The sequence below is a fragment of the Catharus ustulatus genome, chromosome 9 (genome assembly GCF_009819885.2).
Source record: "Catharus ustulatus isolate bCatUst1 chromosome 9, bCatUst1.pri.v2, whole genome shotgun sequence".
NCBI classification, from domain to species: Eukaryota; Metazoa; Chordata; class Aves; order Passeriformes; family Turdidae; genus Catharus; species Catharus ustulatus.
Genome location: NC_046229.1, coordinates 28,503,218 through 28,529,500, shown reverse-complemented (window position 1 = coordinate 28,529,500; position 26,283 = coordinate 28,503,218). Strand labels below are relative to the sequence as shown.

Below are 26,283 nucleotides of genomic sequence, written 5' to 3'. Positions count from 1 at the left end.
GGTGTGATTGCAAGTGGTGTTATCAATTCAGGCTCAAAGATAATATGAAAACTGCTATCCCAAAAATCCTGTTTATATGAAATGTGAAAAATGTGAATTATTGCCAAGATGGTTCTAAAACCCTCAAGGACAGGCTTCTTACTGTGGAGAAAATATGTTGAAGTAAAGGCACAATTTCCCATTTTGTGTAGCCAGTGTACAAAAAGAAGACATTCAACTGCATGGGTACAAGGCTCTCTGTTTGTCTCCCCTCTTTTGAAGCCTGTATTTTTTGGCAGTGTTTTGGGTTTTCTAAAAAACTGAATGGAAGTTACTCTTCAGCCTGAAATTAAAACAATATTAACTACCACCTTCCCAAACTGCCCAACTCCCCAAACATCTCTGATTTGCATGGAAAGGGAGAAATACCAGATTTTCATGTCATGTGCTCTATGGTGCACCTTCGTGTCTCAAAAATCACATTGGAGAGAAGCTTAGAGTGCTTTGTATCATCGTGCCTATCATTGTGCAGGTAATGCCATTAGAATTTCCAAACAGAGTCAAATTATCAAAGCTGATAAAGTCCTAGGGAATATTCAGTGAGAACTAATGAAGCTGCCATAGAAAAGAAGAGAGAAGCTCTTCTCTCTTGTCTTTGTATTTAGTTCATTGCCTAAACTGAAAACTTATGAGATGTACTTGCTATAGTTTTGGGGTTTTTTTTAACCTTTTTATCTTTAAAGTATACTAGAACAGGCTCTCTTTACATATTACAGACTGTCTATTTACATACAGATTTTTGCAGGGCTCAGAAAGCACTCAGGCATAGTTTTGATCCATTTCTCTTCAAGAAAGTTTATAAGCACCTGAGCAAAGGCAGAAATGCAGGCAAGTCTCATAAGAAGAATTAGGTAAATGCAAATCTGAACTGAGCAAAGACAGCTCTTCATGTAGTGATGAATTCATTGGGAAAGTCAATTCCCCTTCTGTTTTACTATTGCCTCTTCCTTCAAAGAAAAGGGGTAGACAAAGCTGCCCATCAACAATGTTGGAGGTGCCTGTGTGAAACTGTGTTTAAGAAAGGGAAAAAATTCTGGACAGGCAGAGGAATGAGGGAAAAGATTATGAGAGACAGCCCAGCAGACACTGAGGTCAGTGGAGAAGGAGGGAGGGGAGTGCTCCAGGAGACTGAGATGACATCCCTTGTGGAGAAGACAACAGTGGAGCAGGGAAAAGTGTGAGGAGGAAGGAGCAGCAGAAAGGAGCTATTAGGGACTGACCACAGCTCCCAGGCAGGTCACAGCATCCCCCTGGGCTGCTCCTCCTGAGGCAGGAGGTAGAGGGGCTGGGAATGATGGAGTGAGGTCCAGCATGGAAAAAAAAAAGCAGGAGGATAAGGTGTTATTTTAATTTTTTGTCTTTCTTTTTGATTTATCTACTCTATTTTTAACTGGCAATAAATTAAATTAATTTTTCCCATGTTGAGTATGCTTGGCCCATGAGAGTAACTCATAAGTGGTCTCCATGTCCTTATCTACAGCTTTTCCAACCCATCCAGCTTTTCCATCTGATTTTATCTACCTGTCCTGTTGAGGGAATGTCCCTTCCAAGGAGCTCTGATCTCTGGTTTTTGTGACAGTGACAGGACCCAGGGAATGGCTGGGGCTGGGCCAGGGTAGGGTCAGGCTGGAGATCAGGGAAAGGTTCTGCCCCAGAGGGTGTTTGGAACTGAACAGGCTCCCCAGGGAATGGGCACAGCCCCAAGGCTGCCAGAGCTCCAGGAGTGTTTGGGCAAAGCTCCCAGGGATGCACAGGGTGGGATTGTTGGGGTGTCAGTGCAGGGACAGGGGTTGGACTGGATAATCCCTGTGGGTCCCTTCCCACTCAGCATATTCTGTGATTCTGTGAGTGGAAGTGGCAGGGTGAACATCTGGCAGTTGGCCAAAGTCAACTCACCACTGGTATAAATTATTTCTGTGACAGGAGGCACATGGAGCAATTTCTGTGCAGTTTGTGTATAATTGCTACCAGCTGCAGTGCCCAAGGCTTAGGGCATTGTGAATGTAGGTAGAGATCTTACCTTTATGATGATGGATTACCAAAAGATATTTTAGTGAAAATTTTCTCAAGCTTCTTACAGAGCTTGAGAAATATTACTTAAGTTTAATATTTGTTGAGAAGAGGGAGAGCTTGTCTCCATGTTTTCTGTGACCAAATAAGGCTGTGTTTAATGCTGGCCAGAGACATTATAGTGAAGTGTTTCGGGAGAGGAATCTTTCAAGTGGACCATATTTGAGTGGGGATGAGAAGAATTTTGGATGTAGAAATAGATTTTCATGGAGAAGCTAGCAGAATCAATCCACATGTCCTTTAGCTAGCTTGAATGAAAAATCCAGTAGAAAACTTGTTAGGATAACGATTTTCATTTTCCATCACTGCAACATGTTGCAGGTGATGATGCAATAATCACTGTGCAATAAGCACACCCAGAAACAGCATAACTTTAAATGACTTCATTCTTCCAATTGCTGATTTGCAAATGGAAAATACTCCCAGTACTATTACAAACAGCAGACTCACTGGCAGGCTGTGAAGCAGAAGAGTTCTTTGCCACTTGCCAACTTTACAGCCCTACAGGAAGAGAAGTTGATAATACATTGTAAAGTGCACCACAATTACCTGTGACAAGTATAAAACATTATTTTATTTGTTAGTTTTGTGGTTTAACCTCAGCCAGCAACCAAGCAGCACTCAGCTGCTCACTCACTCCCCAGCCCCTCCAGGGGACAGGGAGAAGAGTTGGAGAGAGGTAAAACCCATGAGTTAAGAAGAGTTTAATAACTGAAATAAATTAAATAAAAATATAACGAAAATCCTTGACTTAAAGTAAGGGTTGTTGAGCAACAACCAAACCCTTAGTGTGTGATTCACACTGATCTCATTCTAAAGACAGAACACAGCACTGTACCAGCTACTGAGAAGAAAATTAATTTTATCCCAGCTGAAACCAGGACAATTAAACACTTCTTTATTAACTGTTGTATGTGGTACCTTGCAGAACAAGACCATCTACATGCAAACATGAACTGAATGAAATGCAAAAAAATTGTCTGGAAGATATTTATCTTGTATTTCTATAGAAATAGTTAACATTAGAAAAACCACTAATATATGGTGGACATCAGCCCTTTAGGTTAGTATTGCTAAGTACCTTTCTTCACAGGCTTCTAAAATTGAAGGGGATATTTTTAATTATTTATTTATTTATTTTACTTTATTTATTTATTTATTTATTTTATTTATTAAAAAATTCTGGAGTTTGGAAGAAGTGGAAGATGTGAGTCTTGACTGTGTTGGTTTTTTTGGTTTTTTTTTCCCCTATTTTGCATTTTAATGGCAGGTTTACCTTAAGTACAGTTAAAACTAAATCTTGAATGTATTTACAATTGAAGTTGATTTCAAGTTGGCTGTGAAATGCCTGGTAAAATCTTCAGAAATTGGCCAATAGAATATGAACATGACCATGAACATGACCATGAACAGGGGGAATTTTTTTCCAACCTAGTGTTAAATTTTTGGTCATCACGCTTAATCCAGCAATCTGCATGGCTCAGTTCAGAGGATCTGATTCAGCAACAAATGTCTGTCTACCCAATGTGGTTCTACATAGAAAATTCAGAAACCCAAATATTCATTGACAACTGAGACTATTAGCTAATGCTCTGAATAAAAACATGCATATTTAGAATTATTTCTAACTTGCAATCAAACCAGGAACAATTTCACAGTCTTATTTTGCCAACATTTGTGAAAAACACATCATGTCATTCCATATTTTCATGTGTTTTAAAGATTTTTTTCTTTTTAAATGAAAGCATAAAATAATGTCTTAGTTACAGACATATATTAGAAAAATGGAAAATTATTTGTTTAACAGACATTGAGATTAGTGAAAGGAAAGCTGCATGGAGGTGCAGTATTTTGCAGGCAAGGAGATTCTGTGCCAAAAAACACCCCAAAAAAATAACAACTAAACTGAACAAAACCCCCCAGCTGATGCCAAGGCAATCCCTGACCACTGTCAGACTGATGCCAGGTCAGGCTATGAGCAATGGCTGCTTTGGAAAATTGGTGATGTCTGCTTTTGTTAGGAGTGACTTATTTTGAAGGTGTGGCAGTAGAGGGTTTTTTTATACTTCACTGATCTTTTTTCCTCCTATTGCGAAAGGAAAATATGAATATCCTTGCCTTTGGTTTTCTTATTTTAATTACACAGAAAAAAATGGGATTTTTTTACCAATTCACAAATCAGAGAAACTGCAAATATTTTCTTCCTTTACTTGTAACAGCAATTTTTTCTCTATTTATGCAAGTCTTTGCATTAAAAAAACAACACAGTAGTGCTGACTATTGAATTTGGAAAAAGAACCACGCTACAGTTATCTCTTAAGAGCAGAAAATGATTGGAGCACTAACTGTAAGGTACAGTTATAAGTTACAGACTGGTTAAACCCTACCAACTGTGCTTGCATTAATACACATCCCATCTTCCAGCTCCAAACTCAATCCAGACTCCAGTAGTGCTCAATTGTCTAAAAAGAGCAATTGCCAACATATGTGCTTGCAATATAATACATACATAATCCCAATTATAAACTGACAATTAATTGGCCAATAACTTTCAGGTTGAGAAGACTTTCTGTTTCCTCTACCTAGTCCAAATGCTGCTCTGTGAGAAATGTTTCCTCAGGGGTGTTTTGTTGTTATCCTGTAGGGTGTTTTTTACTCTGCCATTTAAAGTGCACAACTAATGGGGACACTGAGATTATCCCATGTTAATACATTTGGGCAGTGTTACTTTTCATGTCTTTATTTGAAAAAAAACCAAACAAACCGACAACCAATCAAGCAAGAGAATGGATGTGTGGTTTCTTAATGTCCAAACAGGAGCAAGACAGTGTTCTGCTGTGTCAGAGTTATGCCAAAACGTGAATGTTATTTCTAAACATAATTTCAAAATCAAGACAGCTAACTTGAAACGGAACATATGTCCTTTTAGAAACAGGTTCTGAGATTTCATTTACTTTCTCTCCAATCCCATTTGAAGAAATGCAACAGAAATATGGCTCTGGTAAAGGCATTTTGCAAGACTCTATAAATTCCTGCTGGCATGTGATTCAACAAAACACATGCTAAAGACACAAAGCCATGCTTGTCTGCTGAAGTTTTGAATATGTGCCTACAAGCCAGAGTGCTCCACAAAATCCATGTGGGCTTTGGGCTCTACTGCTGACAAATGAAGAATGGAATTAAAAAAATTATGGAAGAGGCTTTTTTTTTTTTTTTACTGCCTCCTTTCCTTTGTGACTGAGAAGATGATATCTTCCTACTCTCACTCCCAGCATCTGAGAGGCAGTGGAAATGTCAAAAGGGGGATGGCTGTTTCTGACCAGACCCCTACCTGTTGTGTGCCAGAGCGACTCAACCCAGACTGCTACAAAACAAGAGCTGTGAAAAGCAAAGAAAGGACACACAACTTTATTCATATATCACTTGTCTTTCATGTTATTATGTTTGAGTTGGAAATTAAGTAAAATACACAAATTCCATACAAATTCTTCATTCTTTTTCTATCTCATTAACTCCATAGCCTGGGCAAATGAGAAATGCTTGTAAAATTGCTGCATTTTCAGTGCAGGCTAGAGACTGGAAATGCATGTAACAGAATGTACAAGAAACTTGTTGTTCTTGTTCACTGTCATTAGAGGCCATGTAGCTTGATTCTTATGTGTAAATGACACATAATAACAAATATTCTTTTCAAAACTTACTACAGACCTTTTGCTCAGCTCGTTTCTGTGGGAGATAACCAGATTTATTGAGATAATGCAGCAGATGTCATTCAGGGAATCACTATCCAATGGAACCAATATCTGTACAATAATCTATTTTCTCAATGCAAATCACATTCTCTTTAAGTTTTTCTTCACAGCACTGCCACTTTTAAAACTCTGCCTTTCTGTTGTGCAATTCCTTCACACTGCAAAGCATCAGTGGAACTTCACTTCACTCCATCACCTTTCCAAACACTCAGTTTTTTCTGAATGTGGGTCTTGTTCTTTTACATGTGCCACAGAAAATTCATTGAGGGGTCTTCTATTAATTTCAGCTCTTTTTCTGTCCTACACCATTAATTCAAATATATTTCAGATCCAAACTCTATAGGAAGAGAATTTTTGTGTTAATACCTTGCCTAGTCTGGAAGGCAATCCCTTCTGACTACACAGAAACAACACAGCACCAGCTGGGAGGATTTTTTCTGACTCTGTGCCAACACTAAGGTCAGGTGGGGCTAAAACCCAACAGCAGATGCATGACTCCTTTATTTAAACACAAGCACACTAAAATTACACCTCAATTCCTCTACAAATCTGCAGAGGTCTGTGCTTCTCACACTGCTTGTAAAGTCAGTGCTTGTGGCAGAGAAGCCTCCATTCTCTGTCCATCACAGCTCTCTGTCCATCACATTAACTAATGGAAATACAGATTATACTACTTTCACAGGACAGGCCTTCTCAGACTGGGGTACTACAGTAGCTGAATAAATTTTTCTTAAGAAAAACAGTAATTTGATGCACGGGAATCTCCACAACAAAAACATGATTTAAATTACCGCTCCCTTCAGCTCTTTCTCTGCAAAAGTTCCTTGAAATTAACAGAAACTTTTGTGATTTCATAAAGTCCAGTTAGATGGAAGAAATGCCTGAATATATCAGAGGATATTTTTAAAATGGCAAACCCATATTTTTCCTTTCATCACTATTGGTCTTTGAAACATGGCCAGGATATGCCAGAACTGGAAAAAAAATTAAAAAAAAATAGCCATAGGGTCAGTAATGTATTGCAGCACATTGCTATTGTCATTGCCCCATGGATTTGAAGACAATTTTCAGATCTTTTCAGTTTTAATGTCAAGGTTGGGAATGCTCCAAAGTCACCTGATTTTGACCTCTTGCAGTGTGTGATGGCAGTCATCATTTGCCTAAAGTGCTAGGAATTAAGAACTATAAACAAAGCCTGTCACAGGAGAGCCATGAAATCCCTCCACAGTTATTTCTTCAGCTGACTGTGTGTATGTGCAGAGAGAATCTCGCAGCACCCTACCTGGCACAGATGACAGCAGCTCTGAAGATCCAACAGAACAGTCTTGCATCTCTCAAGAACAGGAGTCAGGAAGTTGGCAGGCCCTGGAGAAGTTCATGCCTCACTTCTCAGGTGTGCTATTGTATCCCTCCTGTATGTCTGGCTGTGTCTACTGAGCTCAGCTTACACGTCTTGCAATTAATACCTTCTGAAAGCAGTAGAGAAATATCACCTCTTCTACCCAAAGGTTATTCTGTCTAGGAAAACTGCTGCTTCAATGACAGCAAGAGTCTGAAAAAAACCCCAGACTTTAAGTTTGTCCCCTGCTGCCAAAGAACAGGGCAAGTGAATAGTAAATGTTTTATTTCTTTGATTTTTTGGGGGGCAAAACCAACCTATTGTACTGGTTCATTTTCTGTAGGTGAAATGTTCAGAGATCCCAAAAATAAACTCGTCTGCAAGTGAGGAGAAACTCAGTGGGCATAACTTTATTCAAGCGAATATATCCATATCTCTGTTATTGCAAGGAGCCCACCAAGCCAGTCTACCCACTCCCCCTTCCAGCTGGACAGTGGAGAGAGAAGATGGAAAACAACTCCTAGGTTGGGATAAGGCAGTTTACTAAAAGAAAAGTGAAAGGTTTTGTGCTCTCAGGTAAAGAGAAAGCCTGAAGCTTTTATTCCCTCCTTCCCATCAGCTGGCAAGGTCTGGCCTTTTCCTGGGAAGCAGACTGCAGCACATGGAGCTGATGCTCTGGAAGGTAAATGTTGTAAATAACACATCCTCCTCCCCAGTCCTCCTCCCCCACTGAGCTGATGTCATAATGTCTGGAATATCCCTTTGGTCAGTCTGGGGGAGCTGCTCCCTGCCCTTCCATGGCAGGGAATGCTGAGAGACAGAGCTGAGGCTGTGCCAGCCCTGCCCAGCAGCAGCCAAACCTGTGGTGTTATCTGCACCTTTGCAGCTCCCAGGGCAAAGCACAGCACTGAGGGCTGCTCTGGAAGCATGAACACCACTTCAGCCAGACCCACTGCACCAGTGGAGCGGAAGCATCTCCTCTGTGACCAGCTGTTTCTGATACAATTATAAAGCAAAATTCTAAATATGGCATATTTGTCTCTATAAAGAGCAAATACAGGGCTTGTTTAGATACGCAGGGCAATTTATGGCTGCAAACAGTAGCTAGAAATGAAACACATTAATATGTGAAGCATTGTTTCCCAAGCAAAATAGGAATGCTGGACACAGGCAATTAAGCACTCCCTATGTTTTCTGGATGAATATGCAAATTTGACATTCAAATCAGACTTCTAAAAAAAATTTCACCCACGTTAAAACACTAAGAACATAAGCAATCCAAAGCTTAAGTCTTTTTGCTCTAACTTTAATTACTTGCCATAATTTCAGTTAAGGGCAAGGCACTTTAGTAGGTTATCATTCTGCTCCTCCCAACTGTTTCAAAAGTCAAGTACAGTTTCTCCTGACACATCACATAGTGTATGGAATTTTTAGATGGAGAATTTACAGCAAAGTAGCATGCAGGGAATTCATTATAGCTGGGAGAAGGAAGTCACTGCAAGAAGGTGACAGTAGTGTTTGCATAATAGGTTTGCCTGTTGCAAACTTAGAGTAACTACTGAAATGCCTTAATAAATTACATACCTTTTTCAGTAGTTAAAGAAGAATCTCTAAGCAGGTTCAGGAAGAAACAGGATCAAAGGGTTGGTAATATGAAGTAGAAAAAAGATATGATGCGATAAGCTGTTAAAATGTATTTACCTACACAGATATACACTGCTGTTAAATGCAGATTTACAGGACAAAGAACTCTAATGACCTCTAATTCAGGGCCAAAAGGCTTTTGGGAAGAGAGAATTTGATGCTCCACTTCTCCCTCACATGATTCTGCTGCAGACAGGGTCCCAATCTGCATTTAGCATTTTTGGTGGTGATGTAAGCTTCTGCCTCGTTCAAGTACAATTTTGTTCCATTGTTTGTGGCTTCAGGACTCTGCCCTAAAACGAGATTTTATAATATCCTATTTTAAGGCCATAGGTTATTAACACCACTGAACAAAAGACATCATAATCCTCTACAACCCTTTAACTCTGCTTTAGAATGGTTTTGAGGGCTCAAATCAAACTGTGGTGGCAATTAGGTCTTGGACTTGACCACAGGGTAAGATCTGTGTTGTAATTCCTAGGTAAGATTTTTAACATTTTGGTAATGGACATAATCTTTTCTGAGCAGCCTATTCCTGTGGAATGTGACAAGGGCCTGGAATTAGATCATCTTTAAGGTTCCTTCCCAAATGAACTATTCCATAATTCTGTGATCCTATGAAGTGAATAAAATCAGAATATTCTTGTTAAATTTAAAGTGGAAAAGGACCAGAAGAGTTGATACTACCTGAGGAAACGTCCTGCTCTGTAGGTGAAAGAAGTGAGCAGGGAGGGAAATAAAGACCAGACTATGTCCACTACACCTCTGGATGCTACGAAATAGAAACTCCAACTTATTGTGAAGTGTCTGAGCCAAAGACCAATGAAGTCAATCTCTTTCATGGGGAGGGTGAGGTTGGTCAGACTCAAAATCCTCCTTGGCTGATTAAATCTACCTTTGGAGTGAACGAGCCGCAGAGCAAGTTCAGCCTAGGACATGGCTAGAGAGAAGAAGAAACCTGAAGAAGAGAGCAGAAAGGCATTAGCACAGCAGCAAATGTCTCCTTGCACATTCCGTGTGTCTCTCTCGCACCAGGCAGCGCCAAGGTGCGATGGACACTGCAGTACCAAACTCTGCCGTGACGGTGCTGCTGCCCATCCATCCCAGCACGCACCAGCTGTGCTTTGTTTCCTCCGAGTTTTTAACCAGTCCTAGGAAATGGACAGCACTCTTCCCCAATGCCTCGAATCCCAAGTCTATCTGGCAGTTATTTCAGCTTGATGTGCGGCAGTCTTTGTTAAGAAACCCACAATATTTACATAAACAGGCTGACCTTTTAAACCGGCGCTTTGTCAGCAGGAGCTGAAGGGGAGGAGATAAGGGGAGAGAGGGGGCACAGGAGCCTTTGCTACCTGTTGCTATAAGAGAAATCATATCCTGAGGCAGAGAGACCTTTTGTTTTTATAATTGCATAAAGAATCGTATATATGTTTAACAGCGACTACTGAAACGTACACTGATTTTATACATATATATATTTTTTTTATTTTTTTTTTTTTACAAACTGTGTGATCCTTCCTACACTCCTTTTCTTACGTGCTCGCTAAAGAAAAAAAATCAATAAAGCCCCCAGCAGCGTAAATCATTGCTAAGATCAGCTCACTCCACTGAGCAATTCGTGGAGTGAATTAATGATTAAATATGCTGAGAGGAACAAACCAATGTGATGACAAAGGAATCTTGGGCTTCTGTGATTTCTGACTTTTTCCCAGCAGGTTCTGGAAACATAAAACTGCCAGACTGGCGAACAGGCACGAATGCTTCACACTGGTGATTACGGAGATAACAGAAAGAAGACAAAAAGCTTTTTTAATAAAAACCCAGAAATTACTCTCTCTTAAAGAGCACATAGAGCACAGCAGACAAGTGCTGGTGTATGATCTCTCCATATTGCCTGGCACATCCATCACCTAATCTGCATGGCTGCTGTGCTGATGGATCCTGCTAGGGATGAGGAGCACACAGCCGTGCTGCACCGCAGGGATGCCACAGCCCCGTGTGTTGGTCTGCTCGCTGCTCCCTGACACGGGCTGGGCTCAGTTCACTCGCTCTCAGCCCACCTACACCCGGGGAAAAGCTTTTTTATTAGCCATGAACGCATGTCTGCTTCCAGCACGGGTGCAGAAGAGGGACCAGGAGAGGGGGGGACACACATCAAGCTCCATAAATGCCGCTGCCTCCCTCTGCCCCACGCACCTTCCAATTCCGCACGCATTCCGGAGTCACCGTGCGAGGAAAAGGGGGTTTTTCCACGGAGCCAGGGCATTATTTCCATGCCAAGAGCCTGGAAGCATCGAGAAGCGGCGGCAATGGAGGGGCGATGCTCCCTTACCCGGGGCAGCAGAGGGACACGGGGGATGAGCAGGGGCATGTCCGCCCATCACAAACGCTGTCGCGTTCCCGTCCAGCTCCCACAAGCAGCATCCCCGCTCCAGGATCGCTGCAGCCCTTGCGTGCCGGGCTCGCAGGGAGAGCCGGGGAGGATGCGGGGAGGAGGGCTGCAGAAAATATCAAATAAAAAGATGAGAAATAAAAGGCTGGCCGAGGTTTGGGGGGCCAGGTGTGTTCTTACCCGGCCGGTATCGCCGCCGCGGCTCGCTGGGTTGCGGTGCAGGAGGAGGAGGAGGAGGAGGAGGCGGAGGAAGGATGCTGCTGCCGCGCCACCCGCAGCCTGCGGGCGCGCTGTGCCCGTGCCCAGCCCGCTCCCGGAGCTGCCCCCGGGATATCGCTCTCCCCACCTCGGGCTCGGCTCCCCGTCACTGCCCGGCCCCCGGGATGAGCTCCGGCTGTCTCTGGCCCTCCCGGCTCGCTGCGGGCTTGCCTGTGTTCCACCTGTGTGGGCAAAGCCGCTCTCCTCCTGCCTGCGGCTGAGCCCACAATCTGTTATTTTTTTTTTCCTCGAGAATCGCTTCCATCACCACCAAAAAAACCCAAATCTACCCCAGCGAATCCCATCCCTCTTTGCAACTCCTCTTGCTATTCGGGTTTGCTTCCCTCTCTCCTCCTCCTTCTCCCCTCCCTCTTTCCCCCCGTTTGGGTTTGGAGCCTCTCTCTGCCCTACACACACGCACAGACGGGCACGCACGGTGTAAATGGGTTGTCACACACACAGAACCGCTGCTGGTTCCCACAGTCCCCCCACCCTGCTCAGCCTTCCTCTAGCTTGAAGCCGCAGATCATGGACTATATGCTTGGAGCCGGGATGCGTTTTATTCCCAGCCGCTTCGCCTCCTGCAATTTCACCCGGTGAGTAGGTTTGATCTCGCGTTCAGGTGGCGTGTTTCCAACGGGAAGGATGCTAAAAACAGCAGGGAAAAATAAAAAGAAAAGAAAAGATCAATTTTTAAAAAGTTTTTCTTCTCCTTGCTCCTGAACTGTCTGGCTCCACTTTGTAAACTCGAAGGAATTGGGAGACAACAGTTCCCTGCACATTCATTCCCAGTCGCGGCGCTGGGCGCTGATTGCAGCATCGCTTCCAGAGCCTTCACCTTTCCACTGCTTATTCATCACATTTCATTAATGCTTCCATCAGGCACGGTACCTGCTCCATCCCCCGGGTTAACCCTTGCAGCGGGCTCTGGAAGGGCTCAGCGCTTCTCCCCGTGCCGGGGAAAGCACAGCATTGCTGCTGGCTGAGGGGACCGGCAGCGTGCCTGGGGAATGTCTGGGAACCTGCGGGGGGAGATCAGGCGGAAAACTTAATTGCTCTTCCCCATGCCCTGAAGAACTTGGACAGGACTGGGGGCGGAGAAGGATTCTCCAGAAGGGATGGGGAAGGATTTCCAGAGCCCATGTCGTCTGGCAGGTGCTGGGAGGTGGCAGTGGCCAGGCGGCGTGGCCGGGGGTGCGGGGCACAGCGGGGTCGGCGGCCGGGGCTTCTGTCCTGCTGCTGCCACGGCTTCTCTGCAGCCTCCTTCCTCACTTCTTTATCCCATCGCACCTGATTTCATTTATCACCATTTTCGGGCATACCTGTATTTTTCACTGGCCAAAAATTGGCTCCTGAGGAGCGCAGGAAAACGTGTGCCCACCTATACCTGATGTAGAGGTAGATGGTAGAAGTCGGGCTCTTGAATCAAGTAGGGGCTTCTTCGAAAGAAAAAGAGAAAAGGACCAAGGGAAATAAACGCGTTACATTTAAAAAAGGGACAAGTGTCTTCAGAGTGCTATTTGTGGTTGATATTTCCAGGATTTCAGTGTCTCTAATTAGCGGCAGAGATCCACCCACGGTCAATAGCAGAAGGTGGGGAGGAAACGTGTTATCTGTGGTGCGGAGGTATTGACTGGGCTCCGTGTAACCCTGTAATTTGGGTGCAGGATAAGTGTGAGTGTGTGTGTCTGTGTGTGCGGTCATGTCTCCAAAGCAGTACCTGCAGAGATCACAAGGGAGGTGCTAAAGGCTTCCTAGCAGGTAGAGGTGCTAGGGAGAAATAACAAGACCCGAATTTATTGCCTGGTGGCAAGCAGAAGAAGGGAGAGACCAATTCAATGCCAGTGTGTGCTCCCCCCTCGTTCTTTCCTCTACCCTCTCCCTCCCCACCCTACTGCTTCCCCCCTCGGCCGCCGGATTGCTGGCTGATGTCTGGAAAGGAGTAGTGAAAAACCCCTTCAAGCGTGGGATTCCTTCCTCCAGCTCCTCTCTTCTCCCACCAGCTCGAAGCCCCCATGCGTACTTATCTCCTTCCAGCTCAGCGTCCTTCTCCTGGAGCCTCCAGCAGGTTTTCCCATTCCCTCTGGCTTGCCCCCCTGCCCTTTCCACGAGGCTGAGGTGATTAACCAAATCCCAGACATTTCTCCTGAATTACCCGCCTCTGGCGCTGCTGCTGCCGGGATCCTCCCGCACCAGGCTGCTCAGGAAACTTTCCGTGCAGGGAAACTCTAGGCAGGGAGTGCGTTTCAAAACCTCTACCTGATATTTAATCTTTGCCCCCCGCCCCCACTCAAACCTTTGGGAAAGAAAAAGCCCCAAAACAAGCCAGCATGTCCAGAGGGATTTATATCATAGTGGGAATAGCTCACCCAGTGAGCATCTCCTTGCCGTGCTGCTTAAATGTTACCGCTCTGCAGAAGAGATTTATGTGCCCATCAGCAGAATATTTAAGACCACTCGATATTCCCTCTGCTGACGGAGCTGGGAGATGGTAAGGCACAGGATGAGGGGAGAGGAGTTGTTTAGCTCACGGGCACTGTGACGGATGGCAGTAAAACGGTGTCTGGGCAGCAAAAGTGACACACATTGGAGCGGGTGGCATTTCTGTACTCGGCGGAAGGCGAGGGCATACGGCAAATAAATCAATGCAAGTACCGTGGGCTTAACGGGCGATTGCAACAAGCGAGAGTCAGGCGTGCTAAATTGAGAAGATTCCCAGTACCCCCGATTTGCAGCATTCCGCACCCCCAGCCCAGGGATACCTTCTTCTTACATGGGGCTGGATGACTCAGAAAAACCAGAGGAATACCGGGCAGCAACCGGACGGTTTTCGCTTTGCCATAGTTGGTTCTTTTGCTTTTTGTACCATACACTGGCGGTGTGGAAATACCTCTCCCATCCCTGAGAGAACGCTCCCAAACATCTCTCCTCCCTGTGTTTAGCTGCCCAGGTTCCCTGCTTGCCTTCACTGCCAAGGATTACCTGCACGTCCCCTGAAGCTGCGTGCGTGTGGGACTCCCTGCCGGCCGGGAGCTAATTTCCCCATTTCCCACACCGCCGGTGGCAGACGGACACCCGGGAGGTGGCTCTGGCAAAGGGAACACCTTTGAGGATGTGTGCCAGCGCCCAGCCTGCCTTCTCGGCTTCCTGGGCTTAACCTGCCCCGTGTGTCCCCGGGGCAGGGACACTTGTCACCACAGGGCGTTCTGGGGGGGGACACGCCGCCCTCCCCAACGGCAGGAGGGGCTGCTCCGGCTCCGGGGCTCCGAGGGCAGCCGGTTTGGTGGGGGAAAGAGAGAACAGCCCCTCCAGGGAGCGGCCAGCCCGTGCGGAGGGAGCGGAGGCTTCACCGCAAAGAGTTAAGGCAGGGCTGCAGGGGGCTCCAGGCAGGAGTCCTGTGTGCGCCCCTGAGATGCACCAGCCAATCCTGGAGACAGCAGCGTGAGCTAGATGTGGCATGCTGTAAGGAGGGAGGCGAGGAAAATCGGCTGTAAACTGTCGCCGAACATCGCCAGGCAGACCTGCTGGTTGGGCTGCGATTTCTTAGAGACTTAGAGACCGTCATGCATTTAAAAAGGTAAGGGGTTTGTTAGCAACAGTCTGCATTGTGATTCACTGCTGGATTCAAGTGCGTTTTGCGTGTGGCTTTTATTTAGTGATAAATTGTGTAGCGCAGAGTGGGGAGAAAGTGGAATGTGGCATGATTTACTGCTCGGGAGTCATTTTGAAATACTGTGTCAGCTTCGAGTTACAATGATTTCATGTAGAGATTAAGCGAGTGAATGCATGTGAAGTAAAGTGAATTCATGACTGGCAGAGAAATGTATGTGATAAGAGAAGGCTGTTCTGTTTTAGCAGCAAAATCAGTTATGGATCCACATGAAATGAAGGCTGGCGTGAGATAGACCTGATTTTGAGAAAATATAGAGAGTAATTCAGAGGCATGTATCTGACAAGCAAGTCTGTCAGAAAAAACAAAAATAACTTCATGCCTAGAAAAACCCGTGTTTATGAAATACCTCAGGAAAGAATGCTACAGAAAGAAGTGAAGGCAGAGCCTTACAGAGTCTGTATGTTCAGAGATGAGTGACTCTGACACATTAAGTGTACAGAGATAAAGCTAGAGTGGCCCTGCTTGCATTTACAGCATATAAGAAATAACTTCAGAGGAGCAATCCGTTTAGATATCAGACTTCACAGACTGCTGTCATTGCTCAACTCCATCCCTACGAGGAGTTACTCATTTTAAATAGGTGCTCTATCAGCTTTACCACAGGACCAGCTTTGGGAATAGAAACATTTGACTGGATCTCTTCCTCTCTGTATCTAAGCATTAGCAGCAGACCCTCCGCCTCAGATGCTGTTGCAGTGCTAATCAGCAGAGTTCCATCCTCTAAATTCTTGCCTCCAACCATTTTTTCTCTCTAAGATGTGTATAATTTAAGCAGGGGAAGAATAAAAAAAACAAAAATCTGTGATATTTTCTGTAAACGGATCCACCTCCAGTGAGAGCAAACCTCCCCAACAGATGCTGAGTTCACCAGAGTCGTGTTTGGGGTGCTTGTTCATGAAATGCTGAAACCCTGTGAGTGAAAACGTTAACTAGGAAACATGAAAACAAGCAGCTGAATGTTTTTACAGAGCTCAGTGCAGAAGGCAGCATTTGTACAACAAGCCAAGAAAACAACTTGAGAATCTTCAAGTGATGTAATCATCCCATCTTATCCCTTCCTATATTTTTTACTACTCTCTGAATGTCTTTGTGAAGAATTAATTACAGAAGTCAATTCATTGTTTACACTGTGTCCAAAAATTTAGTTTTTAGTCACATAGCATGCAGTGACTTTCTACTCCACTCAGTCCCAGGCAATGATTTATGGGACTAAAATATTTTTTACTTAATTTGTGTTAATTCACAGTCATATCTGATTTTGGTCAGTCTAAGTCATTTCTTGCTTGGGATGCAACACCCATTGAAAACAAAAGAAAGATTTTTTTACCAGCAAGCTTGCTTCTTCAGCAGTTTTTGAAAATCTAAATGGAAAACTGGATGGTCAAACTTACCTCAGTTTTCCTTAGAAGAAAAAGAGTGATGGAAGGTATTAGATGATAGTTTCTGGAAACATTGTTTTCTAGCTCTCAAGCATACCTTGTGCAGCTCTTTCTTAATCCTCCCAAAGCTTCACTTCTCTTTAAAACCAGAAGTAGACATTTTTTTACTCTCCTGAAACAGTAGTAATGTCATATGGGAGCAAAATCACCAGAAACACACTTTGACAAACAGAGCCCAAGTGCTCTTTGAGAGGGGTTGCCCTGAAACCACTGTCCTGTTAGAGCTACAGGTAGCAGACTACAGCCAATCATTTCATGGGGAAGTTATCTAACTTCTTCTTGATCTCATCCTATACCATTATAAGAGAACATTTAAAAAATATATATATTTGCAACTTTTCATATAATTGCTTTCCTTTTGCTCAATATATGTGTGTTCAGTGAGGGCCTGATCTTGGACAATTAAAGGAGACCAGAAAATCCCTATCTACTTCAATAAAAGCCAGATCAATATTTTGGAACCAAAGTGAACTTCAGATTTAGAAGAAAACAAACAGTGAGCATCGTGGAGTTACACGCTGCGTACTGAGCAGTGGGAGGCTTTGCACATCTTGAGTCAAATAATATTAAAATACTAAAGAACTGAAGAATTTGTGACCTGATCTTACATTGGTCTAGGCCTCAGTACTTTTTCATCATTGATAAATCAACATTTTTCTGTATGAAGCTGAGGAATATTGAGAGAGCCCCACTGAGCTGCAGGTAATCAGCACTTTGTGACTCAACTCATCACCCTGCTGAAAACTGCAGTGTGAATAAATTTGGTCTTCTAGCTCTGAAGTTACTAATTTATCTGTACCACTGTTTGTGGGCACACACAACAATAGTTTTTATGTCCCTGTGCATACATAGATATAAATGTGCATGATATGCACTACACATCCTTCACACCCATGGTCTGTATAATCACTTTTTTGCCCTGGCTCATACCATGGGAAGGATTATTTAGCCCAGTCTGTTTCCCATCTCCCACTGAAAGTCTTCACCTGCTCCATGTGCCACAAAAAAACGTGCTGAGGACACTCTACCACATCAGAGCTTTTCAACTCTAACTAATGAGCCTCTCCCAAAGGCCACAGATTCTGTTCCACCTTCAGAAGATGATTGACCAGGCAATATATATTGTTAGCTAAATTAACACAATTAAACTGTAGTGGTTTCTCTTATAATGAGGTGAGATCGTAAGGCTCGTGTGTCAGATACCTTTATTGTAACAGTTACATTAATGGGGAAAAATTCTGCTCATTTGCAGTAACACCTTTACTGCCACATCCACCAGCACTTGATTAATGAGAAAAGTGGTTTGTAAGGCACTTATTATACATTGGCAAGTAACGGATGTAAATCTGGGGAATCAGAGCACTGCTCTATACCCTCAATGCCATATTATTCATGACTACTGAGAATTCTGTAGTCTGGGCTAATTTAGCTCTTTCAGTACTTATAAATCTACTGGAAATAACAAAAACACCTAGTTAACTGAACATTGATGTCACTGAAGTCAAATGGGATTATTAAAATCCATTATCAATTTTACTGCTTAGTATTTTCTTTTTTTTTCTTTTTTTTTTCCTTTTATTTGATATCTGTTTCTAAGGAGGCTTATCATCACTAGTGAAAAACACTGCTAAGTGCTGAAAAACAGCATCGTGGATGGAGGTGGCAGCCCAAGTGTATCTTTTTATTTCACTGTTTTCCACCTAAAACATTATTGATCCCCATTCATTAACAATTTGCTGGATGGAGAGAACATGTATAGGTTACAACAGTTTCAATATTGAATAATTCTATATGTTTTGTACTTAATGTGCTGCCCTAAAGGTTAAAACTGCTGTAGTTAAGGACAGAGGTGATACCACCTCTTTTTCTCCAGCACATGTAGCTGCTCAGCATCTCCTGGATCAATTCCCTTTCTCCTTTAGGTCTGTACCAATATTTGTAAGGAAGATGTTTAGGTAAAGCAGCACTGTTTATGCAGGTCGAGACTCATCCTGCTGCCAGTCTCTGGAGACTGTGGATTTATTTCACAGAGAGCCATTAGTTGGTGATGTTCTCTTTCTAAGTCACTACTCCTGTGGGATGTGAATCTGACTCATTGGCTTAAAAAGTAAAAGCTTTACTACCTACCTAAGTACCCTTTAAGCTCTCTGTTAGCTTGAGTTTATCAGATGGATTCACATTAGTTAAAGAGATGGTAGTGGGTTTTTTTTGTTTGTTTTTTTTTCCTTGTTTTTGGTTTTTTTTTTGGAAAAGTACTCTTATTTATAAACCAGCTTAACTTCTTCTTGGCCAGGCAAAGTCTAGAACATTTTGTCTGTCTTTCTGGAAAATTAAGCTGTAATGAAGAAAACTGATGATCCTCATACTCAGAGAGGCTACAGTGATCTGTAATTCCCCATAAACAGACATGCGTCTGTCATTCAGCACTCTACAGGTACTACTGAAAGTTTAAAGCTCCTTAACAAATTTCTACTAAATAAGAATGTGTTTTTCCATGAGCTACAACAAGACATAGCGACAATTTTGTGCTTAGGCTGTTTTAGACTGGGTCATGTCTAAATTAAAACAGTAGAGAGATTGCAATTCCTGATGCAAACTCAGACTGTCACTCCTTGTAGCATGATATTCATAAAAAAGATGTTTTTTAGCAGACTTTTTTTCCTCTCTAATTTTGCAATTTCTTTTAATCTTGTCAAAAATCAAGTATTGCAAGGCAGTTTTGGTGCTAGATTTATGTGAGATAGCAGGCTGCCCAGTACACATAATTATTACTTGTACAATCAAGCTTTATCCATCCTGCGCTGCAATTAGCCCCAGACTGGTTTGTTGGAGCTTGAATCTTTGCTCAGTCAGCCATAAAGTCCCTACTCTTGCTATAAAAAATTAATAGCTGTAACATGAACATTTAAGAGGATCTGGCTACTGCCCATGCAGTGGCTACAGGCTTGGAACACTGCGGCAAAGGGATTGTGGAGAAATAATGCAACAGATTTGAGGAGAACCAGCTGCAGAACAATGGTCTCTTGAAGCTTCTAGGAGCCCTGCCTTGGGAGCTGGCACAACAGGTGGTGTAGGCTTGTTGTTTTTTCCTGCTAGAATAAATAAGTTGAAGATGAGGAACCTGAAAAGAGTTTTAACTGTTCATTTATATCAGCTGAAAACCGTGTATGCCATCTGTGAAGTCAGCTGTAAAATATTTTGTGAGATCTGGAGCACTTTTGTCTGAAAGACATAATAAAGAGACAAAATGAATACTATTCTATTAGATATCATTGTGAGGAAATAAAATATATAAAATAATCCATTCTTCTTGCAAGGCATCCAGAAAAACGCATTGAAAGAAAAACTTTGTGCCATTAGATCTTTATGGATATTATTCTTAACTAGTGGCCTAAGTTGTAACTACCAATTTTCACATGGAGAATAAAATCAAGGACAGCATAACTCCTTGACCAGATTCAGCCTTAGCTAAAACTAGAGGGCTACGTTCCATGCCTGAGTCCGAACCTCTAAACTGAGAAAATCATTCTTAGAAATAAAAGAACCTTCAACCAGGTTATTTGTGGATTAGGTCACGTAATATCTGAGGGGATGGAAGTAAATGAAACTGGGTTGGAGTGTGTCAATATATTCCTATTGCAATCAGTATAGTTCATTGCTATTTTGGATCTCTTCTTAAGTCCAGAGAACAGCTATACACCATTATTTTTTCCTTCATTATTGTACAAACAATATTAGTTAGCACTTCAACAGCTTCAAAGAAACTTCTATTTTTGCCTGAGACTGACAATTCCTTTCCTCTCCATCCTTTTTTCAGAGCATTTGTTGCAAAATCTCCAGGAACAGAAATTTTAAGCAGCAACAAAAATAGTCAAACACTCTGTTCGTGGAATAATCAACCTCCTTTTTATTTTATAACATCTTTGCCATCCAGTAATTTGAACACATTCTATAAGCACTGGTTGTCCAGGGTTCATAATAGAAAACGTTAAGGGACTTGGCAAGGCTTATACAGCAAAATCAAAGTTGTACTCTAAGGTAACTCAGCTCCAAGTATTCTCCTTCCTCTCTGTAACCTGAATCATCTTCAGTTCAACAATCTGTTGGCGAGCAAAGTTTCCTCCCACTCCATCCCATTTTAGCCCTTCTGCTCTCATCAGTTATTTTTGGAATTGTCCTCGGGCTCGAAGGGCTCTGGAACCAAAGCTTTAGTATACAGTGTGTAAATTGCTGCTGCCTCCTGTTCTTGATGGGAGCAGCTGTAAGAGCTTGGGGTTTAAAAACGAGTACAAGGATGAATTAAAAGAGGAAGGGGCTGTTTGTTACTCTGGAGTGGTTTGCTGGATATAGCTGATTTACATTGGTCTCTGTATCCTACTGACACTTAGCTGTCAAACTGGGTCAGAAAACTTGTCTGGGGACTAAAAAGGAGACATACTGCTGGAACTAGTACGTCATGACTTTTCAAAGATTGTTTATTACTTAATTTTAGGGCGTAGTTTTTACAAATCCTGAGAACCAACTCAATTACCATTAAAACACACCCAATGAGATTATCAGAGTGGAGAATGCTGCATGATTAGAAGTTAAGCATTCAGCTAAAAAAAAAATAACAACAACCCAGTAAGATGCAATGAAGGTTTCTAAATACATGTCTCCTGTTGGGATTTTCTTCAAAGTTGAAAGCTCCAGTATGCAAAATTGTATGCCACAGCAACACATGTCAGTCTGTGCCTGAGGAAATGCTGGACCAGAACCTCTCCCAAAGCTGTTATTTTTTTGTAGAGCCACTCCCAAAATTATTTCAAGAGAGCGTGTTCTGTTCCCCTTCTAACACTTTTCATACTATCAGATGCTTTAGCTGAAAATTTTTGGAAAATTTAGGAGAATGTTTAGCATAACTTGTGTGATGGAAGAGTGACTTAAGACTGAAATGTCATGCAGAGTTTTCATGCAAAGAGTTTTTGCACACAGGATAGTCTGTATGCACTTGTGGACTTGCAAAGATTAAGGTTTAATCCCTACGGACTTCAACCCCTATGGACTTTTATGATTGCAAAAGTGCAGTCATCCAGCCTGGAGCTGACTTCAAGCTCTCAAAGCAGCAAGTTTTCTGGGTCTTTGTGCCATGCTGGATGTTGGTCAGAAACCCAGGGCTCATCCATTCCAGAAATAGCTCCTTGTGTAAATGGTACCTGTTGCCTACCAAGAATTCTGGTGCTAGCCCCCATTTAAAGATGAGGAACTGAGACGTGATGAGGACTTGAGTGGATCATGCAGTGAAAGAAAAATGGGGTATGGCTTTAAACTGAAGGAGAGTAGATTTAGAGACTTAGATTGGACGTAGAGAAGAAATTCCTCCCTGTGAGGGTGGTGAGGCTCTGGCACAGGTTTCCCAGAGAAGCTGCGCCTGCCCCTGGATCCCCAGAAATGTCCCAGGTCAGGTTGGATGGGGCTTGGAGCAACCTGGGATAGTGGAAGGTGTCCCTGCCCATGGCAGGGGGTGAGACTGGGTGATCTTTAAGGTCCCTTCCAACCCAAATCATTCTGTGGCTCAGTGGTTTCTCCCTTTCAGGTATTCACCAGCACTGTCCCACCAGCACCATACAAGCTGGGACTGGAGGTCCCACCCTGGTCAGCACAAGGTGGGTGGAGGACTCAGATAAGGCTGGTCAAGGCTGTTGAGGCCTTTTTGTGCTCTCAGAGCCTTGACAGGCAATATCTTCCCCTCACTGGGCTCCTTGCAGAAACAGATTCACTCATTAAGGCAGAAAGACTGCAATGGCATTTTTGGGTTGCTGCTCTACATCATCAGCTAGAACACATAAAGATCCGTTTGCACAGGAGGATGAACTTAGATTAACAGATTCAAAAAGTACCTGAGGGAGTTTATACATCATGATTTGGGCAGTAAAGGCAAAAATCAAGTCTTTTACAAATATCAGACATCGAAACAATTACCTCAGTCTGCCTGACAGCCAGCAGATACTTCATGGGCTGAGGAGGCTGGCACTTGCAGGACTGGGAAGGAACAGAAAGCACATGGGGACACCAACTGAAGGCTCACAGGCATTTTCAGGAGTGAAATTCTGCAGGGACAGAGCAAATACCAAGGCATGCTCTGTGGGCAAAGGTTGTAGCACTCAGTAACCAGCCCTCACATTCCAGACAGACTCGAGGGCGGCTGCAGAGGTTGGGCTGACATATTCTCTCTTTCCATGAATGCATTTTATGTTTTCTCCTCTTCTCTGAAGGCAGGGATGAGGAAAAAACATAGCAGGATTGTTTTTTAAAAAAATAAAAACCAGACATCTTATTTCATCTTTATTTCAGCTGTTGAGGACATAGTTACATAAGGGTCTTGTCTTTGAGAGGGGAGAAGAAAGCTACAATCTGGCAGTAGATGCAGCTCTGTTTGAATAAAGGAAAGATGCTGATTTAGGGTGCATGTAGTCAAAACTTCTACTGGGAACTGGTATGAAGACTTATTTTTTAAGCCTGGAATGTAAAACTCTCCTAAGCTTGTTGGACATGGAATTAATTTCTCCTTTCAGACATTTTTTTTTCAGATTATTGTAGCTCAGGATGAACACCAAAGAACAAGCTGATTCAATCCCCCTCTGGAAAATCATGTTGACAAATCCAGCTTTTCTATCCAGGTGCCTTCTAATGTTTCCACAGTGTCACACTGCAGCTCACATGGTCAGACCTGATGGCAGGGAGAACTCACCATCCTCTATCCTGGTCCTTCTGAGCAACCTGGGCCAGCTGCCATTGGAATGAGCTGAGCTTTAAGATCCCTTCCAACCCAACCCCCTGTGACTCTGTGGTTCAGTGATTCCAGTGCCACAAGCGCCTGTTCTGTTTCTTTGCTCTACCAAAGTTACTTGTTGGCTCTCTTGCTCCTGCACCAGACACTGGGGGCGCTTCAAACTGGACTGTGACCACAGTACAGAGCAGCCCACCTCAGTCCACAAGTCCTTTTGCTCTCCTTCAGGAAGTTCAGCTTGGGAGATGTTTTTTTTCTGTGGATTTGAGCATCTTCCTTTGAAGAACAGAACCTATGTGGTGGCTAAGCCCAGAGCAGAGCACAACTGGGACACTGTTTGCTCTCTGCTCTACCTTCCTCCTCTGTAGCTGATACTGATTGCAGCACCTTGTGCTCTTTTCTTCCAGAGCACGTCATCAGCTCCATGGCTGTTTCATTTACACTGGGCTGTGCGAGAATTCCATGGACAGGTGCCTCCTCGGGTCTCATTCACTTAAAATTGTTAGCAGGAGAAAAATGGCTTATTGAAAAGAGAATAAGAGTCACTGATGATAACGCAGTAGGTCCTGTGGAGCTTTGCAAAGGTGGGCAATGTGATCATCACACTTCAGATGGGGAAGTGAAAGCAGAGACACATGAAGTGATAAACCTAAGGACTTACAGCAGATAAGAGCAATCTCTGAGGCACAGACTATTGCTTTATTCTTTATGCAAAATGTCTTTCCATTTTTCAGTGTCAAAATACCTTTGAAAAAAATGGTCTGAACTTATCTTGCCTTCTCTGAGCTTCACTGTTTCCCATCCAGCTGTGGTAAATAAAATGTTGCTTCTTGCTGTTGATTCAAAGTTGTAGCATTCCTGAGAATTTTGTGTAATACCTAGAAAACAAAAGGTTTGCTCCATTCCTGTTTTCCATGATGTGCAATCTGAAAGAAATATGAAGAGTACTGTGCTGCACCATGTATTGCACTTGATCAAAACTAGTAAATTTGAAATCCCTGTGGCTTGTAAGTAATAGAGATGGAGTACCAAAACCCTCATAAATGGTAAAATTATGACCTTGCTGAAATCCAACTGCCTACAAACAGAATTGGATGTATTCCACTCCATCTGTTTATCGCATTTTTTCTTTGTTTGTTTATTTTTAAACTACATAGAAGTAATATTTAATATTTAGATTAGTTCAAGGAAAGCCAAGCTTTGTTTTTTGCATAAAAAAGCACCATCTTAGATATGCTAATTTTCTATATGTTATAGAAAGTTATTTATTACTTTCCTTTGATAGGACATATCTGAGAATAGCGGTCTTAAATTTTTATTTCATCATTATGGGAAATTACAGACAGGAGAATCTGACTTCAGCATAGAGTATTCTCAATTTTCCACAGAGAGCTGGGATGTATCAGCATTTTCTTGGAATTCAAGTGAACACAAAAACCGAAGGACTTCAGAGAGACCCTGGTCTCTTGCATTTCTGCTGACAGAAGGGGATCTTTGTGGGATCTCCAACCAAGGCCTCAGGTACATCTCTCACATTCCAGGGTAAAGAGAAATATTGAAAAAAACCCTGAAACCTGATCTTAAAAATGCCCATCCATTTGTACAGTGACTTTATTTAGATCCTGGAGAATTGCAGGTAGATGTGGCCCAAAGAAGTTACTGGTGATGCCTAACGTCAACTCTATTGACTTTTACCTAAAAGATTGCTCTACTGGTGAACCAGTAATGACCAATTTAGTAGTTGTATCTCTACTATAAACACATCTGTATCATACTTGACTCTCACCTCTTGGGAAATAAAAGGTTACATGCATTGAGGTAGCAATATATGACTTTTTTTTACCTGAGAAATTTTCCCACGATTTCCATTGTAGAAAGGATTTGAATTTACTGATTTTTCTTTCTTGAGCATTGCTGTGCACACATCTGGGCTGGCTCTATTCTGTGTATCTTAGTATACATGGTTTATTAATTAATGTTCTGTAAGCAAGAGAGCTGAAGCCACAAATCAAGCAGACACTTCAATCTGCACTGTTTTAGCTTAGTGTCTTACTGAGTTCATAAACTAGCCTGTGTAATTATATACAATTTTAATATTTTTTAAAAATCACCTAAAAAGGAAAGAGTGAATTTGGTGGGGCTTACCCTACAATACAATGACAACCAAAAGACCACAGATGTCCTGCTCTCTTGTTCACAGCTGAAGCTTGATGAAATTTGTCCCAGTGGCCACAGTGTTTGCATTGCACTTGCCAGCTGGGTATCCTCCCATGATGTAAATACATGGATTGTGCCAGTCTTCAGAGCCTTTACATGCTCATGAGAAGTAGGACTTAGCTATGGTATTCCCAGAAGATGCTGAGTCAAATTCTTGCTACTAATGCCAGTGAGGAGACAATAGATTTCTAAAGAAGAATTTAGCCTGATTTGCTTCTTGAACTCACCTTAAACTCAGAATTTAGAAGAAGGACCAAAAGTTTATCAGCATTTACAAGTGGTAGCTGGGTGAAACCATGGAGATAACAGAAAATAATTGTGCAGAGCATCTATACTTGAGAACTGTCCTTTAAGCCAGCACTTCAAAGAGGCTGTTGTTGATATGACAGTTTTTATCAAAGAATAAATATTGCATTATTTGCTCTCTGTGTATTGTCTTTACTTGAAAATCTACCAGCTCTGTTACTTAACAGGTGTTTTAGATGCCATGCCCCACCCTTTATCTACCACAAATTTAATACAAATTGCTCTTTCCTGGAGTTCTATGATGGCTTTGTAACTGCAAACTTTGTACGTTCCATATGCCTGTAACAGTCTTTAGAAAATGTTTTCAGGACATTTGCATTAATTAGAGAATTTGAATATTCAAAATTTTAAGATATTTCTGATAGTGTAAGCTTTGCAAAAATCC

The 26,283-nt window shown here is 42.6% G+C and overlaps 1 protein-coding gene and 1 long non-coding RNA gene across 7 annotated transcripts in view; one reads left to right on the top strand and one right to left on the bottom strand.

Annotated features, from left to right (window-relative positions):
• Positions 1-2,087: 2,087 nt before the first annotated feature.
• On the bottom strand, positions 2,088-13,643 carry LOC117000061. Of its 4 annotated transcripts, none has more exons than XR_004418699.1 (5): positions 12,386-13,643; positions 11,417-12,142; positions 11,041-11,128; positions 5,441-10,904; positions 2,088-2,610 (listed from the first exon to the last, which is right to left on the bottom strand). It is a non-coding gene; the product is annotated as an uncharacterized LOC117000061 (long non-coding RNA). The 4 variants fall into 4 exon arrangements; XR_004418700.1 differs by having other exon boundaries at positions 12,817-13,643; XR_004418701.1 differs by having other exon boundaries at positions 13,518-13,643.
• LOC117000057 (BMP/retinoic acid-inducible neural-specific protein 3) overlaps positions 12,005-26,283 on the top strand; it is a 192,780-nt gene continuing 178,501 nt past the window's right edge. The window contains exon 1 of one of the 3 annotated variants that reach the window (XM_033067404.1): positions 12,005-12,090. Coding sequence is in view for 1 of the 3 variants with exons in the window: in XM_033067406.1 (XP_032923297.1) it covers positions 12,023-12,090 (68 nt within the window). In the remaining 2 variants the exon portion in view is untranslated. Of the gene's footprint in view, positions 12,091-14,953; positions 15,072-26,283 lie in introns of those variants that run through there. The other 2 variants (XM_033067406.1, XM_033067405.2) reach the window with 2 other exon arrangements.